At 35.5% G+C, this 18,661-nt stretch overlaps 1 protein-coding gene across 1 annotated transcript in view; it reads left to right on the top strand.

Moving 5' to 3' along the window:
• Nucleotides 1-18,661, top strand: part of LOC104160375 (intron-binding protein aquarius-like) — a gene marked incomplete at its 5' end in the record, with an annotated part of 35,513 nt that overhangs the window by 12,439 nt on the left and 4,413 nt on the right. Inside the window, 12 exon segments of the mRNA XM_009698480.1 lie at nucleotides 1-20; nucleotides 2,514-2,624; nucleotides 3,291-3,400; nucleotides 6,049-6,184; nucleotides 7,925-8,134; nucleotides 8,934-9,071; nucleotides 9,853-9,924; nucleotides 11,889-12,076; nucleotides 13,387-13,558; nucleotides 16,233-16,403; nucleotides 17,147-17,232; nucleotides 17,957-18,131. The exon segment at nucleotides 1-20 is cut by the window's left edge and continues 4 nt beyond it. Of these exon segments, the coding sequence (XP_009696782.1) occupies nucleotides 1-20; nucleotides 2,514-2,624; nucleotides 3,291-3,400; nucleotides 6,049-6,184; nucleotides 7,925-8,134; nucleotides 8,934-9,071; nucleotides 9,853-9,924; nucleotides 11,889-12,076; nucleotides 13,387-13,558; nucleotides 16,233-16,403; nucleotides 17,147-17,232; nucleotides 17,957-18,131 (1,589 nt within the window).

Raw genomic sequence — 18,661 nt, 5'->3', positions numbered from 1 at the left:
TGCAGCCTGTGCTAACTATGGTAAGAATATTTTTAAGGATTTTATACTCTCTATTTGATTCTGGCTGTAGGTGCATTCGGTGAAATACCAGTAATGCCCATTTCTGTAGCCTTGCTGAAGTCACTTGTATACATTAATAGTTTAAAGATATGAAAAATTAACATTCAACATCCTCCTACATTCACAAAATCATACATTTGATCTCTGTATAACTGTGTCTTCTGTTTCAGTGGCTGAAGACTTTCCACAACAACTGAGTTTACTTTTTCAGTTGTTGAATTGCTAGATTTAGACTGTAAAGCTTTTGCAATGTCTGTCATGTTTGGCTGTTTCAAATTACTTGCAGCACTTTTAGTTTGATCTAATTCCATTAAAGGAAATGAAAGTCATTGAATTGTCTTCAGGAGCTTTTTTTGCTGTCTTGTGAAATATAATGTGCGATCCTTTATATCCTACTGACTTTTAGAACTAAGAAGTTATAAACCAAACCAAAGCTGCAGGTTTGTTATGGAAATAATTTTTGATATGTAAAGGTCTTCAATGTTTACTACTCACAGTTAGACTTTGACCACAAGTACCTGTCTCCCAACAAAGTACAGTCAGTCCTGGTAGTGACTCAGTGAAATGTTTGAATGACTTCTTTGTAATACTCTTAATTTCTTCTTGGTCTGTATAGGCAATAATGCTGATTTTTGGGTTTTTGCATCGGTATTCATCAGTACCGTACTCTTCCTCCTCCCCGTCCTCCTTGTGATTTAACACTCCCTATATACTCTGTACCTAGCACACAGAAGATGCAAGGCAAAGGAAAAAATAAACTTCAGTAGAATTGTATGCCTTTTGTCCCTGCCTGCCTGTGTGTGCTGAAATTAGTAGTGTTATAAATGTGTCTAAGAGTTACCTGAGTTCTTGGCAGTGTTTTTGAGTATGGTATGCTTTCCAGTAGAACACAGCAGAACTTTCTGGTTGTAGATAGAATATCAAAGTTAAGGTCTATTTAGAAATTAAAGCACTTTTTTTGAATACTGTGAAAATGTCACACTGATGGATGCTTTAAATTTGGTTATTGCACAGTGTTGGAAGGATTGGTTTTTTAATTATTTGAACTGCTGGGTTTTACATAATTAGGGTGTTTGTCTAAAAATACCCCTGCTAGTGTATAGGAGTATCATTTTTTTATCAGTAGTGTTGTCAATAGGAAAGAAGATGGGGAAATTAAAATCTTTATTACCATTTTCTACGATATAATTAACACACAAAATCCTAGAGAGAGGGTCTCTAAGTTACCTAGTTTTTATTTTTGTCTTTTTTTTTTTAAATAGCATTGTATACTGTTTATTAGTGTCATTTAATATTGGCTGACCTATTAATGACCTTCAAATGCAAGTGTATAATGCGTTATAAGCTACCATCTACCTCACTTTTGGAGGGCTTTAAAGAAGAAAAGTAACTTCCTGTGCCTAGTACTCCATCAGCTTTCATAAATATTTGAGAAGATGGTTGTTATATAATTTGAACTTTTCTACTAAAACTGCGTTTGTTGATGTTTTAAGAAGTTAGAGAACGAAAGTCTGTTAGGTCAAAAGGAGAAAAACAATTACAAAGGCAGCTTTTTGATTTTGAGAATATATTTCTGATTTTTTTTTTTTTTTTTTCCTTACTACATCACCCACTTTTTTGCAGGGAGAGAGGGTACACTGAGAAAACAGTTATGTAATACAGGCCTATGTTTTATTTTCTATCATTATGTCATGTATTTCTGTCTAATATTTTTGAGAAGTACAATCCTATTCGCTTTTGAATCCAGTGATCAATGAGATTCTTTATTTAAAGCAAGCGTGATTTCATAGCAATTTGTAGTTTTTATATGTAGATACATACGAAACCTGGTATTCTGTGCTGCTTAATACTGAACAAATTACTTTGAGATGCTTTATAATACTTGGATACCTTTAAAATGTCTCAGGTGTCAGTTTTTGATTGTTGCTGGTATAATTAAGCCTATGAAAACATTAACTGTCAGTATTCTACATCATCAGTTGTAGATTTTTGAGTAAATAAAAAGAATGGACTCTTTTTTTCTGTGTTTTATATCTACTTCACTTTGTACTTTTCAGTGGTGGGTTTTGATGCCTTTTTCACTGTTTCCCCTATGTTTGGCTCATCCTGAGGCTAAACAGCCTTTTTTCTCTAGGAGGTCTGTTTTCCTGGGTTGTGAAACAGAATAGTACTTCACATGCTGGATTACCATATTCCTGTTAGGCAGAAATCTGCATTAGCACTGGACTAAGTCTTTCATGGTGTATGTGCGTGTTCTTGAAGTTCACAGAAGCCAGAAAGCAATTGTACGTGAAACAGAAGATTTTTTTTGTTGTTAATGTATGATGTCAGTGTCTTGTGAGATTGTTCTGTTTTTTTTTTTTTGCAACTGGCTATATTTCTGTACTGAGCAATATTCTGATAAATTGTGTCTTGATTTTTTTTTTTGTGGTTTTTTTTTTTGTTGTTATTAGGTAGTGGGTCCACCTGGTACTGGAAAAACTGATGTAGCTGTCCAGATAATATCCAACCTTTATCATAATTTCCCAGAACAACGAACTCTTATAGTTACCCACTCTAATCAGGTAAAGTGCCAGCCATGTATGAAATTTTCCAGTAATTAAAATCAAAAAGAAGAGCAGGCATTGGATCAGTAGGTTTGAAATTGCAGTTGTCTCTTAACAATGAAAACTTGAATTGACCTGTGTGCAATTTTGCCAGTTTCATAATGTGAAATTAAATTTTTGACTTTCAGGTTTGTACTTCTGGGCTGTTTATCAGTTGTTTTCAATCTATTCGACTGGTTAGAGTTAGAAATTAGGAAGTATTTTGAAAATAACCAGTGATAGGACAAGAGGAAATGACCTCAAGTTGCGCAAAGGAAGGTTTAGGTTGGATATTAGGAAGAATTTCTTCACCAAAAGGGTTGTCAGGCATTGGAACAGGCTGCCCAGGGAAGTGGTTGGGTCACCATCTCTGGAGGCGTTTAAAGGACGTGTAGATGTGGCGCTTAGCGACAGGGTTTAGTGATGGACTTGTCAGTGCTGGGTTATACAGTTGGACTCGATGATCTTAAAGGTCTTTTCCAACATAAATGATTCTGTTATTAACTTCATGTTTGCTTTGGCTTCCATTTATATCAAAATAGGCATCATTTACTAGCTGGCTTGCAAGTAATTCTTCAGTTTTCCCCTGCAAAAGCCTCTGAAATTCTAAAAACTACTTTTTCTCCTGTTCTTCTCAATCTTTAGGCCTTGAATCAGCTGTTTGAAAAAATCATGGCTCTAGACATTGATGAGCGCCACCTCCTGCGTCTCGGTCATGGAGAAGAAGAATTAGAGACAGAGAAGGATTTCAGCAGGTGAGAAAGGAGGTGCTAATGATAAACTTGCTTGCATAAACATTGTAGCAAGATGTAGGTGTTGAATCCATTTTGCCTCCCTTATAAATGAGCAAGGAACTGTGCTTGACAAATCTTACCTTTCTCATATTATTGAATCCCAGTAACACAGAGTGCACTTGTTTTCACTACAAGGTTAAGTAATTTTGGTTCTTATTCAGTAGAGAAACTGTTCCATTGAGAATCCAAAGGCAGAATCAGGCAGGTGCTTGTTCACAAATGCAACTGCTTGAATAGAAGTAGTTCATTATGTTCTGGGCTCATATACATTTTATAGAATTTATTTGTTTTGTGAGAAGAAGTTGAAGAATAAACGTTTTTGCAGTTACAAATTTTTTGTACAAATATGATATCACTTCTACTGGCATGGTGAATATTGCATTAATAAATATTACATTAAACTTTCTGCTTTTAATTCTTCAGAATATTACTTAACTACAAAGGTGATTTGTTTCATTGGTAAATAACACATTTTGAAGAATACATACAGAAGGAAAGCTGTCAACTCTGTATCAGTACAGAGACTTAAGAACCTGTTCTTGTAAATACTTGTATGTTATGTGTTAGTCCAATTGACGTCAGTAGGATTGCACACATTGGTAAATGTAAGCGGGGCTATAATGGTCGTGAACTGTCCAGTACTGGATTATTATAGCAGTACTTTGACTTTAAAAGCTGTAGTAAAAATTATATATAAGTCACTAGAGGCTACCCACATATGCATAGTTGAGTTTCATTTAGCAAAATAAATACCTTGTGATACTTTTTTTAAAATTTGAGTGCTTTGACATAGTCAAACTATTCCAGAAATTTGATAGGCAAAATCTTAGTGCAATGATGCCATGGCAGATATTTATTTAGTAATATCTGCAGTTTAGTATATTCATTGAACAGTAGTGCTCATCATTAAAAGGATTTTTCTGAGACGCTCTACATTGTCTGTTTTCATTCTTTTTCAAGATAACTCCAGACCTACAGGATGTTACTGCAAGTCCTATGGGTTCTGGCAGTTTGGGAGGGAAGGGGTCAGCGTTGAGGAATATATTTGAAGGTGGACTGCACTACTGTGAGAAGTCTGTTTTCCATATGGCTTTGTTTGTTTTTAGATTGCTTCCAAGTTTGTGGTTTCTTGGTGTCAGGCTGCTTTGGAGGGCACAATACTGCTTAAGGAATTTCTACTACTTGCAAGCTTAGTATTCCTTTTTTACTCCCTCTGCAGGCACAGCAAAGTGGGGCAGGGGGTATAAGAACATAAGGTGGAGAGGAACTGACGAAACTGGTACTGTCACATAAACACAAAGGGAATTACAGCTAAAGAAAATTTTTGTAGCAATGAATGAATACATGACAGAGGACATATGACTTGAGTTGTGAGAAGTAAGAGGACACTGGAAGTGTGAGGAAAAAAAAACCAAGTGGTTGCAGTCACTTGTAATTATAATGGATTAGTTTTGTTGAAGAAGAAAAAACTATTTAGTATTGCAATGATTTTTATTGTCATAGTTCCTGAGGAACTTGTTTTTTCCAGTTTTGAACAATATCATATTCAGTTGTGTTTTAGTAAATTCAAATCATAGAATCATAGAATCATTTGGACTGGAAGGGACCTTTAGAGGTCATCTAGTCGAACCCCCCTGCAGTGAACAGGGACATCTCCAACTAGATAAGGTTGCTCCAGCTTTAACTGCTCTCACCTTCTACATAAGATAATAGAATCCATTGTGATTACCAGGGACTGTGTTGGTGTTTTTCTGTGCAGAAAGCATATTTTATGAATAGTAAGTTTAATAAGAACTTGAAAATTAGCCTTTGTTCACATTAGAGCTTTTAACTACGTATGCATTTTTAAGAGAAAGTGTCCTATTCCTCTCACTTTAATTCCATCAGTTTATACCATTTTTAAATTTATTTTCTTTTTTAGAAAATGTGATTCATTGATTTTTGTTCTTCTTGTACTGCTTCTGGGAGAGCGGGAGTGCATGGAATAAGGAAATGGGTTTATAAAGGAAAAAAATTGGGCTTGAATTATGTAAGAAGAGAAGAGTGGAAGGAGTAGGTTACAAACTAAGTTAATCATAAAAGTTACTCAACAGGCAGCTATGAGTACAGGACCTCCTATGTGTGGATGCAGACCTGTCTGTTATGGTTGGCTAAGCATTATTGCAAGACATTTTGTATATTGCCAAAGGAAATCAGCCTTATTGTACTGAAACTTCAGGTATGGGTTCTATTTATGGTGGTCCATAGACTTGTATAACTTGCTTGTATTTATGTAACATGTAGCGTACCGTAGTTCCTAAACACTACATACCTGCTTTACAGGTACATCATGAGAGCGTTTTACTAACACTGATGAAGCTTTTGTTGAAGTGATAGGATAAAAGGTGCTTTTTCTATAATGATGACTTTTGTAAGGCTTTGTAAATTATTAGGGCTCAACTGGTAGAAATAGTCAGCATGTAGCAAATTCTCGTTTTTTGGATTGAGGCGGTAGTTCTGGGGTTTTTTTGGGGGGTGTTGAGTTTTTTGTGATCGCTCATTGTTATACTTAGATAAAACAGTTTTGAATTAAATATATTTAAGTATGTTATACTTAATCCGTTTTGTAGGTATGGAAGAGTTAACTATGTGCTGGCTCGAAGACTTGAACTTCTACGAGAAGTTGGGAGATTGCAAGAGAGTCTTGGAGTCCCAGGAGATGTTTCTTACACTTGCGAAACAGCTGGCCACTTTTTCTTGTACCAAGTAAGGACTGAAGTACTTCTACAGAGACTGTGCGACCTCAGTATGTTATGAAACGCTTTGTAAAAACTGGAGTGAATTTTTCAATTGAGTCTAAAAAAAAAAAATCCCACTTTTTCTTTGATGATTCAAAATATAATAACACTTAAAGCTATAATTGCAACATTACTTGTATTGCTATTGTTTTAAATCCTGCCTGGTGACTCACTAATTGAAAGACTGGCATTACTGCTCTTCATGACTGCTGGCAAAGTTTCTAAGCTGAAGTTTCTCCTTCAGATAAGAAAAATCTATGGGCTGCTTTGCATTTTGGACAAGCATCAGAGCAGCTACGTGATGGTCCTTCTAGAAAGGTTTTATGGCATTAAATGCCAGTGTGAAATCAAATGCATAGTATACAAAAGATTTTTTTCTATATATTGTATATCCCTCACTTCCCTTCCATGTATTTTTCAGTGACATGGTCTACATTAGCAATTAGTGTGGCTTAAGCAGACTTGTAGAGTAGTGCTTGGGATCAAATGCATACACTGTATATGTTTTTACAGAAGTTACTCTGGGCTAACTGTAGTGCAGACCTCAACGTTAAATGGACATTACATGTTGGAGAGTGCTAGGAGAACTGCTAGAGCTCCTCTTCTGATTCATTTTCCTCCCAAAGGAATCCCACTTGGTATTTAAACCAAAGTACTGTAAGTGGAGATAATAAACAGATTTGTTTCTGTATTGGGTTTATGCGGCAAGGTTTTGGTAGTGGGGGGCTGCCAGAGTGACCTCTGAGAAGAGGCCAGGACTTCCCCATGCTGGACACAGCCAGCTCCAGTGGACCCACTGCTGGCCAAACCTGAGCCCATCAGCGACACTGGTGGTGGCTCTGTGAAAACATCTTTGAGAAAAGGTCAAAACCCTCTGTGCAGCAGCTGGGAGCAGAGTGGGGAGTGTGAGAAACAACCCCATGTGCCAAGGTTAGAAGGAAAAGGAGAGGCAGGAGGTGCTCCAGGCACCGGAGCAGAGATTCCCCCATAGCTCATGGAGAGGACCATGGTGAAGCGGATTGTTCCCCTGCAGCCTGTGGAGGACCGTGTCAGAGCAGATCCCCACACTGCAGCCTGTGGAGGACCCCATGCTGGATGTAGCCTGAAGGAAACTGCAGCATGTGGAAAGCCCATGCTGGAGCAGGGGAGAAGTGTGAGGAGGGAGGGGTGGCAGAAATGCGGTGCTGTGAAGTTGAATGACAAGCCCCGTTCCTCCTGCACTGCTCAGGGTGGAGAGGAGGTAGAAGAGTTGGGAATGAAGGAGTGAAATTGAGCCTGGGAAGAAAGAGAGGGTGGAGAAGAAAGGTGGTTTTGGTTTTGTCTTTGTTTCACACCATCATACTCAATTTTTAATGAGCAATAAATGAAATTAATTTTCCCCAAGTCAAGTCTGTTTTGCCTGTGATGGTACTTGTGATCTTCCTGTCTTTATCTCAACCGATAAGCTTTTCCATCTTAATTTCTCCCTCTGTGCTGTTGAGGCAGAGGAGTGAGAGGTGCTGGGTTGGAGTCTGACAACCAGCCAAGGTCAACCCACCACAACTTCAAAAATCCTGATCCAAAGTCAAATTCTAGTTTAGACATACCTTACTTTTGTGATTTTTTTTTTTTTTCTTTAATACTATGGGTACAAGACTACACCTTGCCAATGACTTTATTGACTTTATGATATAAAAACATGTCAGTATGACACTTTTATTTGCCGTAGGTAATGTCTCGTTGGGAGGAGTATATCAGCAAAGTGAAAGTTAAAGGTGGAAAACTGCCGGATGTTACGGATGTCTCCAGTTTCTTTCCTTTTCACCAGTATTTTGCAAATGCTCCTCAACCAATTTTCAAAGGCAAATCCTATGAGGAAGATATGGAAATTGCTGAAGGGTGTTTTAGACATATTAGGAAAATATTCACTCAGCTTGAGGTAAGACATGTGACTATTAAAGGCAAGTGGATCTGGCGAATCCTATAAAAACTTTTACACAGTTCTTTTTTTCATCCTAAAAGGAGTATATACCTCTAAGCAGCTTCATTAGCTTGCAAGGCATTCAAGTGAGAATTTCGACCTTTGAGTAATATAGGCATGTTTCACAATAGGAACAAGGGACTAATCTGTTCTATTTCGATCTTAGGAAGCAGCCATTTTGCATGTTCCATTTTAACTGATTACGTTATTACAGTTGGTGTGCCTATCACTGCTCCTCTGAGCCTCACAGGGTCTTTGTATTTACAGTGAATTGCCTTTAATCAGATAATCTGTTTAAGTTACTTCTAGGTTATCTTTGATTTTTCCCAGAATTGCTTGGGAGGCTTTTAAAAGTTAGGATAAAGGTGATCTGTGTATCATTTGGACATATTAACTGTATTTTCTTTCTAATAATAAATTTGATGTGATATTGTGGTGCAGTAAAGTAGGAAACAAGAAGATACAGTAGAACAAAATTTTGGAGGATTCTGAGAGGGTTCTTCAAAATTAATTAATTGTCTGCAAATTTATATATACACACAGGTTGCAGAATTCTTTAATGTGTTTTTAAAAGATGTTTTTTTGACATGTTTCCAGGTTTAAAAATCCCATCTGAGTAATTTTTTTTTTATATACTAGCAGTAGATACCTTTGTAACTTTCTTCCCAGAAGGTGACCAGATAGTTTGAGGGAATACATTTTATAAGCAATAATTTTTTGTATTCTGACTCTGAAGATTTTATTTTCTCCTCCATAGGAATTCAGAGCATTTGAACTTCTCCGTAGTGGCCTGGATAGATCCAAATACTTATTGGTGAAAGAAGCAAAAATCATTGCCATGACTTGTACTCACGCTGCTCTGAAACGACATGACCTGGTTGAATTAGGTTTCAAAGTAATGATTATAGTAGTGTTACTACACTAATTGTTTTTTGCATTTGTTCCCCCCCCTGTGCCCCTTCTATAAAGCTTTTTATCTGTCCTAAATCTAGGTGACTAGATTATTTTGAGTTGCATTTTTTTACTAGTATATTTCAATTTGTAATTTTACTGAAGAAAAATTTAAGTTCTGTGAGTAAAAGATGAGATCACTTTTAAGTTGTTATATATAGAAAAATGCTTAATAGTGCATGTCTATTAAAAAAAAAGTTAGTTTTGCCATATAGCTTTGTTTACCTAAAAAATGAACAGTTTGAGGAAAAAGAACTATGATGCAATGCTGTTTGCACTCTGCAGTGTTATCATAAGTATTAATTTAGTACAGACTTTTATCTGACAAAAACAAAACAAAAGCCCACCACCAGTAATTCTTTCAGTATTATTTTTCTCCAATAATGCACTGTATTGGATCACAAAAGTGCTCTTTTTCTGCTTCACTGCAAAGATATCTAATTAGGTCGCTCCACTGCAGAAAGCTTTTGTTTTGCGGATGGGTTATGGTAGTTCAGTCATGGATTCCTTCTGGATGTAAGCCCTGGTTGACGTAGTAGAATTTCACCCTCTCATACTGATTTTAGGTAATACTGATATTTTGCGTATACGGTAAAATCCTGCTGTAACTGTCCCACCCATGAAAAAAACAAATGAGTAATTGATGCTTTCTTTTGGTAGGCTGAATAACAGCATTAATTTGTATTACTTGGTTGATGGATATCTCTTTACTTTTTCTTTCTCAGTATGACAACATCTTAATGGAAGAGTCTGCTCAGATTCTGGAGATAGAAACCTTTATACCTCTTCTGTTGCAGGTTAGACCTGAATTATAAAACATGCTACAAAAAATGATAAATGAAAGTCTATGTTCTTGAACAATATAGAATATTAAAAGGAAAGTATCTTATGCAGAAAGTAACCTAGAACTGATACTTGCTATTTGAGTGGACAGTTAGATCTTTGCATTGTTCTACATTAGTTGTTTGTCCTTGTTTTTTGATATTGTGGAGTAAGCTAATACATTATAAATATGTTGCTTTTATTGACTAAATAGTAGGATTAGCAGGCTTTCATTTTGAAAATAAAAAAGCAAAGATATTTATTTAAACTAGATCCTGGCTTTGTTACTTTTGTTCATTCTATTTAATAGTGATTATTGCTAATTTTAAAAATTGTTAAAATGACGACTTCTTACTAAATAACGGTTTTGTTTCCCAAGGACATAAGGCTTATGTAATTGCTCTGTTTTGTCCTGTCTGCTTGTGGTGTTCAATCAGTTTCAGTCAAGATTAAGAGAGAGAGAGAGAGAAATACCAAGCACCTATAACTTTCAGGAAAACTAGAGCTAAGTAGAAAGGAGACATTCTAATTGATGTTACGATTCTACAGAAAGAAAAGAAATGGTTACTGGTTCTACTTCTACATTTGCCCAATAATCATGCATCTTTTTTCTAGCTAGTTGGTGAATGTTTAGCTGGGAATTAAGTGCAGACTATACTGTGTTCGGCAAACCAACAATTGGTAGATAAAGGAACGCAGATGTTATACAGTTGAATGGAAGTCTTGCAGTTGGAAAGGTACTGCTAATGCAGGGAAGGAAAGAAGGAAAATGAAGCTAATGTGGCACAGGGCATATTTATAGCACAGTCTTTAGCAAGCAGGATAGCAGTAGCTCTGTGATGTAAAGGGTTTTTGTAGCAGAGGGCCAACACTGCTGCTTCTGAAGTTGACTGTCGTTCCCTAAATATGTTTGCTGCTAAACTCAACACATTCACTCAGACTGTCTTGAATGTTTTTGTGCCTACAGGGAAGATTATCTGTGGTTGCTTTTAGCAACCTGAGCTTGAGAGGCATCACTTTCCTCTTTTAAGAGCTAGAGGATTTCATAAGTAAGCAAAATGTGCTTCTTCATATCTGTGGCTCTGTTATCTCTGTAATCTCAGACTATCAGGAGATAAAATTTCATCTCTGGAAGTGAAGTATGGGCTCCCTCAGGAACTCTGTGCAAAATCTTTAGCTGCAAATCAGAAGCTGATGGGTGGGAAATCAGTAAAACTATGTTACAATGTTCCTTCATGAGCTCTGTCAGTATGTAACATAGGTACACAAGAGATGTTGAGGAACTGGAAGGAGATATACCAAACATACTGAAGAGCATTCAGAACAAGAGCCAGGGTGAGGATTAATTAGAGGCATGTCCCGGTCATGGAAGAGGCTATGTGGGAATTCCAGAGGTAAACAGGTGAAGCACATGAACTACAGAGACACTTGAAAGGCAGGTTCAGTGTGTGCCTCAGACATGTGAGCGCTAAAACTGTTTCACATGCTTCAGGCAGTTCATACTCACTTTCTCAGAATCCAAAAAATAAAAGTTTAAAGGACTATTCTAGGGTAACACTACTGTATAGAAATCAGTGTTTTTACTACTGTAACTTCTACAATTGTGGTTCTTCCTTTTGTCCTCTGACAATATATTACTTTTGACTTTTAAAACAATGTAATACAATATTTATCCTGAAGTTTCTCTAGTGATTTTAATAGATAAACTTACCTGATGTTTTATAAGAAACAAGACTTTATTTAAAATACCACTCCCTTTTTCTGGTAGTAGATTGGAAAGAATTAATGTCTTTAAAAAGACTGCAGTTCAATGTTCTTTAAGAACAAATGTTGAAATTTAGGGCTTAGACTAAGACGGCCAATTTGTCTATTAATGTGTTGTAGTTGAGTGCCTTGATTATATTGTAATAGTTATAATTGTGTAATTGTTTAATTCTAGAACCCCCAGGATGGATTCAGTCGTTTAAAGCGGTGGATTATGATTGGTGACCATCATCAGTTGCCACCAGTCATTAAGAACATGGCTTTTCAGAAATACTCCAACATGGAACAGTCTCTTTTTACACGGTTTGTTCGTGTTGGAGTGCCAACTGTTGATTTGGATGCACAAGGAAGAGCAAGAGCAAGGTAAGACAGAGAATATGACATGTCTGGTAAGAAAATAACAGGTTAAAAATTGGAAAAGTGCACATGTAATTTTGGAAACTCTATTTTTATTGTTAGGACAGGAGTTTGCAAAACTAATTTAGTTGTTTTGTTCCATTTGTTTCAGCTTAGACTAGGAAGGTAGTTGCTAGTCACTTTACTTCGCTGAAACACAATCAGATTTACTTTATTTTTTTTAAATTTAGTATTCTGCTATTGTACGAGTACTTTAATGAAAATGATATTTAAAGGCATTTTAATAGTCTTTAAGTGTTTGGATTTTTTTACAGCTGAGACTTTTTTGCAGAAGCTTATTTTTCTAAACTAATATATTCAAGGCTAAATAAAGATTTGATTTATTTAGCATTGAATATATAATACTTCCCTTAAAGTCTGCAAGAAGGTGCTTTTCTTGTAGTATTTCAGCAGAGCTTCAGCTTTGACTGGAGAAAACCAGATTGTCCACACAAGAGCATAAAGCTTTTATTTATATTAAGAGATACTACATCTCTGTAGTAAGATAATTTTTCTTTTTTATCCATGTATTTGTCATTTCACTGTGGTAATTTAGATGTCAAAATTTATTTATTGTGTAAAGTGCGTATTTGTAGTGTCATATTAAGAAGGAAAAATAAAACCAAAGAAGAGAAATTTACTCCATATAAAATCTTGCTACTCTAAGTTTAGTTTTAGATCCTAATTTTTTTAGACATAAAATGGAGTGACAATATGAAGGAGAACAACTTTTTTTTTTCCCAATGTAGGAAACGTTAGGAGTGGTAGAATATTATTTTCTAATCATAGGAACAGCAGTTCAGTATGATTTTAAAAATGCAAATTATATTTGAGACTAAAATAAACGAAGTTTATTTTGCCATCTACTGTTCTGCAACATGTCAGTGAATTTCTTCGAGATAAGAGAGCAGAAAAATTCCTTCACAAGCAATTTCTTGATCAAGGATTTTTTCCATACCTTCCTATGCTTTGTCTTTCCTGATCTTTGGTAGCTTCCCCATAAACTATCTGCTACTTTATCTGATCTGGATATCTAAAGTTTTCTGTGAGAGAGAACCAAACGGAATCAAAACTTAAAAAATAATATTGCTGGGTAGCTTGTACAAGTATGTTTATTTATATATGTACAGGCTATCCAGCAAATTTTTTTTTTCATTGAAAACCTACAGAAGCATTAATCTTGAAAGTGAGGGGTTGTGTGCATCTAAACTGTTTTGAATGAGTTCAGGAATCCGCTTTCAAATATTTGGGGTTTGTCTCTGTGTGTTTTTGAACAGTTTATGTAAGCTCTACAACTGGCGTTACAAGAATCTGGGTAACCTGCCTCATGTGCAACTTCTGCCAGAGTTCAGAACAGCGAATGCTGGATTCTTGTACGACTTCCAGCTTGTCAATGTAGAAGACTTCAATGGTGTGGGAGAGTCTGAACCCAATCCTTATTTCTATCAGGTAAGAAAAATATTACATGTAGACTTTATTTAATCTGGATGTGGCTTATTAAATCTGCAGTGAAGACAGACTATCAAAATACAGTAAACTGATGTTTAATTCAGTTTCTCAGATAGTTGAGTCATGCATATGCATGATTTTTTTAATGAGTTTTGAATGTTGAAAATGATAACATGTTATGTTGTACTTGTCGCTGAAAGTGAATGACTTTGGTATCTGTGTTTTCTCAGTGTTATGGGAGGGATGAGATTTGCTGTGTAATTTGCTATGAAACATTGTTTGACCTATGCCAAATTAAAGTCCATTGTAATTCAGCTGTACTACGATGATAGTGAAATAAACAGTAGCATTTCCCCTGTACACAAAGGATCAAAGTTTGCTCTGGAACATATTTGAGTTTGAAGAATCACTGTATTGATTTGATCTGTATGTAAGAATGCTAAAAAACCCATTCATAAGAGTGAAACAGTACTGCAAGAAATACACGTAAGAGGCAGAGAGACATTGAGGCTGAAGTAAATTGCCAAAAAAACTTTAGCCTTGGAATTTCTCAATGAAGTTTTCAAATTAAGCCATCAACCATAACCTCCATCTGTTTCTCTTAAAAATTAGGAAAACCTTTTACACTTGTAATGAGATGCTTATATTTTCAGTCCTCTTATTTTTCTTGTTTTAAAAACAGTGATGAAACAAACTCTGGTGCCTAAATCACCAGTTTGGGTTTTGGAAAAGTTAGAAGCTGGAGCTGTGTGCAAGTTAATGAGCTTAATTCAAACATGGAATTAACACCTTATATTTTGCTTAATATTGTGGAAAGCAAACAGTATACTTTTAAGATTATAATCTTAATGGTAACTTTTTCCCGTGTGAAGATCATTGAGAGTTACATTAATCTATTAATGAAAGATATTCATAGGTTTTGCTTGGGTTCCTCTCACTTTTTTTTTTTTTTGACATAAACTAGTGCACTGCTAGGGAAGAAAGCAGTGGGGAGTCATAATGGACTTTATCTCACTTCTAGATTGAGGACAGAGTTGTTTGGAGGGTAGAGTTTCTTTTGATTTTGTTTTTTATGCTGTAACACTGTAACATACAAGTAGTAAAAAGTTGTCCTGTGGAACTGGAACAGCTGAAATTAATGCCTTAAAAGTGGGATTCTGATAATTGAGAATCTGAGCACTGCTTTAGACCACTCCTGGGCCAAAGAAGTCTGAGAACACTCATGCAAGGATACAGAACACCTTTATCATTACAACAGTGCTTTCATGAGCAAACTCTTCTAATGCTTCCTACAGTTATTTTTTTTGTCGTGGTCTTGAGGATTGAGAGAGATTAGCAGGGTATGTTGGTGGCATTGCATGGTTTTTCATGAGATAACAGATTGCTGCCATGTATTATTTCTCTTTGAATCTGGGCTTTTCTTTCCAGACTGAAAAGGGATTAAAATTTGTAGAATAGCTTTACACCCACAGGTGGCTGATACACCTGGCAACTGTGTTTTCCAAGTAATGCAGAGCTGATTTGATAAGAAAAAATAAATGGGGCTGATGTATCCAACCTAGTCAAACATATGCCAAGTGGGGATAAGATTCCCAGTATAAATAGAGCAGGAATAAATGTCAGCAATTGACAACAACTTTCTAACCTCAAAGATAATTTTTGTTGGCAGAAAATGCATTTAAACAGGCTATGAATAACTTCAGTCTAGAAATAGGACAAAACTTCCTATAGCCAGAAGTGTGATGCTTTGGGACCGACATTATTTATTTTAAGTAAATGGCACAGAAAAAAAGTTATGAAATAAAAAATAACAGCTGGTCATTTGAAATTGAATAGGTATGGCCTGCAGTAGAAATAACTGGATTGGATAATCCAGATGTCTGTCTCCTAATTAATAGTTGAAAGGAGCTTAGTTATTCTAGTTCAAGTAGTTCTTACTTTCAGCTAGCTGGAAAGTGAGTCATTGCAAATTTTTTGCATGCTTGTTTGGAACCATGTTATATTGATGCTAAGTGTTTTGTTTAAACCTTTGTATTTAAATACAGGTATCTGTAGTTTATCAGCTTCTAATACTTCTTAACAAATAATAATTCCACAGGTTTACATAACAGGTGGGGGTTTTTTTGACATGTGACCTTTTAAGAAGGAAACAATTAAGTATTGTATTGGTTGAGTTCTGTAATAATACAGTTAAGGTGGCAGTTCCTTTGGGCAGACAGCTATAAGCATATAAATGCATTTAAATAGAAATGTATAAATATTTAGTAGTCCATAAATATAATTTAAATGTTTTCCTATTTAATTATTATTTTTAAGGACTAGTAAATACTTAGATCTTAACGTTATTGAAATAAAACTGATACCTTCAGGGTAAATACTGGAAAATGTCATTCAATGACTAACAATGATATTGATGTAGATATTTTCAGCAGTTCTCTAAAGAGGAGTCAGAATAAAGTTATTAAACCTTCTTATGGTTCTTTTATTCTTTCAAAATGGCTTTCATTAAGTGAACAAAGAAACATCAAATCTAGAGACGTTTCTCTCAACACTGAGTTTTTTGTCTAAATACATGATAATGTCACACATGTTATTCTTTCCAGCCATACAAGTTGAGTAAACTTTTTTTTTTCTTGTTGTCCCTTTTCTTTTTCTCTCCTCTTTTAAACTTAAGAATCTTGGTGAAGCAGAGTATGTTGTGGCACTCTTCATGTATATGTGCCTACTCGGTTATCCTGCAGACAAGATAAGTATCCTGACAACATACAACGGACAGAAACACCTAATCCGTGATGTCATTAATCAGCGGTGTGGAAATAATCCACTGATTGGACGACCAAACAAGGTGACTTTGAAAATAAATCAGTCATTGGAGTGGTTCTGCTTTGTTTGTTTTTAAATTGACCTATTATAGAAGAGACTAATTTAATAGATTCACAGCTTTCTGCACAAGTATTCCCTGCTTCACTACATATTTATTAATGTACAATCTATGGAATTTCATGGAGTAGTGCCCTTGTTTCTGCCTGTTTGTGATTTGACATACAAACAAACTGAAGTCGGTGAAGCTGTAAAGGCTACAGACTACATGGGACAGAACAACTTTTCTTTGTCATTTATTTTGTCCTCAAAAAACCCCCAAACCCTAAAACCGACACCTTTAGGAAGACCCACTCAGAGTGGAAATTATTGATAAAATATATGATAATGAATCTGATGAAACAAATAAACAACATAGTTATAAAATTCTGATGCTAATTCTGCAGGTTAAAACTCTGTATTATAAAACTGATGACTTTCCACAGTCTTTTGTTATTAGCACCCCACTGTTAGCTGTCTGAATTGAATAAAAATGTAAAAGAAATGATGTACAGTCAGACAAAAGCTCCTCCCAGTGTCTCCCAAAAATAACAGACTGATCATTTTTGGTTAGAGGCCAACTTGGCCAGAGTTAAAGCAGTTTCTTTTCTTTTCCTGTTTACTGCGATCTCAATCCAAAGTTGTTGTTGAAATTTTGGTGTTATGTTTTAATTGAAAGGGCAAAGATTAACCGATGGAGGTTTTTTGTCTTGGTTTTTGATTCTCTAGGTAACAACTGTGGACAGATTTCAAGGTCAACAAAATGATTATATTCTCCTTTCACTAGTGCGTACCAAAGCTGTAGGCCACCTTAGGTACGTAAGAAGATACTCTTGTAGTGTCATTAAACTACATGTTTGCTGTATCAGAAAGATGCTTATAGTACATTATATAAAAGTGTTCAATTTATGTATTTCACAACCACTTTATCCTTTAGTAATGACTCTTATGCTATAATTAGTTTATATTACTGCAGATAGGCTGAACTTGGTTTCACCCTAGTAGAACAATAGGAATGTAATGCTTGTTGAACAAATGAGTCTTAAATTTTCTCATAGATTCTTTCCTGTAGGTGAGGTTTTTATTTGTTTTTTTTATCAGAAGTGTTTGGTCAGTGCATAAGTTGCATTATGATGTGTAGTTTAAAATGTTTGTACTTAAGTTTTGGGGTGGGGTGGAGGAAGATGTGTCTGATCAGAAGTAGTTAGATAAGTTGTCAAACTCATGGTTACTTATTCAGGGATGCAGAAATGCTGTTGTGATTTGTTCTCAATGTAAATCTCTTACCTGTGAAGTCTAGGAAAATAGTAAAAGGTGATTTTTCCTATCGTTATTGGTACAGTGAACCATCTTTTATATAATGGTTCTAGGATTTGATAGTTATTGAACAGTATGTAGGGAATTTAAAAACTAAAGACAAAATAGTATTTTAGCAGATGATTTTGTATTTCTTTTAATTAAGACTTCTGTATACTTCTAGTTATTATAACTATGTCATCAGTGGAAAAGAACATGATTGATTTTGTTTGTTTTCTGAAGGGATGTCCGACGATTAGTCGTTGCCATGTCAAGAGCCAGGCTCGGGCTTTATATCTTTGCAAGAGTATCGCTGTTTCAGAACTGCTTTGAGCTAACTCCAGCTTTCAGCCAACTCACAGCTCGACCACTTCACCTCCATATCATTCCCACAGAACGTTTTCCAACGGCAAGACAGGTAGGAACAGCTGCTCTGAATTTTGCTGTCTGTAATGGGTGTGTGGTTTGCCCACTTTTTTTGAGGGGGCTGTAAGAGGTGGGATTGTCTTCTCTGCTAAACCAGTGCCTCTTGGATAATTATGACCCTGAAGTTAACTTCTGTTATGATACACAATAGCTGTTTTTAATTGATTTTTGTACACTACTTAGTTACCAATATAACTCCGTTGTGCCTGCTTTTTCCTAAGTTCTGCCTGTGTAAGTGATTCAATATTTTTTTCTTTTGTGATAAATAGGTAAGTTTTTAGTGTGTTATATGTTTTTGGTCTTGTTATGAAATAAAATAGTGTTATTTCTCAAAAAAAAGCCACACAAAGCTAATTGCTTCTCATTAAAACAGGTAAAATTACATTTGACTGAGTAATTCAGGATAAGGACATAACTTTTTTTTTTTTTAAAATGGCTCCAGAATCGTTAAAGCGTTTTGTTGCTGAGCTAGGTTCATAAGTATGAAAACGTAATTTGTAATACTGTGGTGGATCTGTAGGG

This window comes from Cariama cristata, unplaced genomic scaffold (genome assembly GCF_000690535.1).
Source record: "Cariama cristata isolate BGI_N322 unplaced genomic scaffold, ASM69053v1 scaffold514, whole genome shotgun sequence".
NCBI lineage: Eukaryota > Metazoa > Chordata > Aves > Cariamiformes > Cariamidae > Cariama > Cariama cristata.
This window is presented reverse-complemented; position numbering and strand designations above follow the sequence as displayed.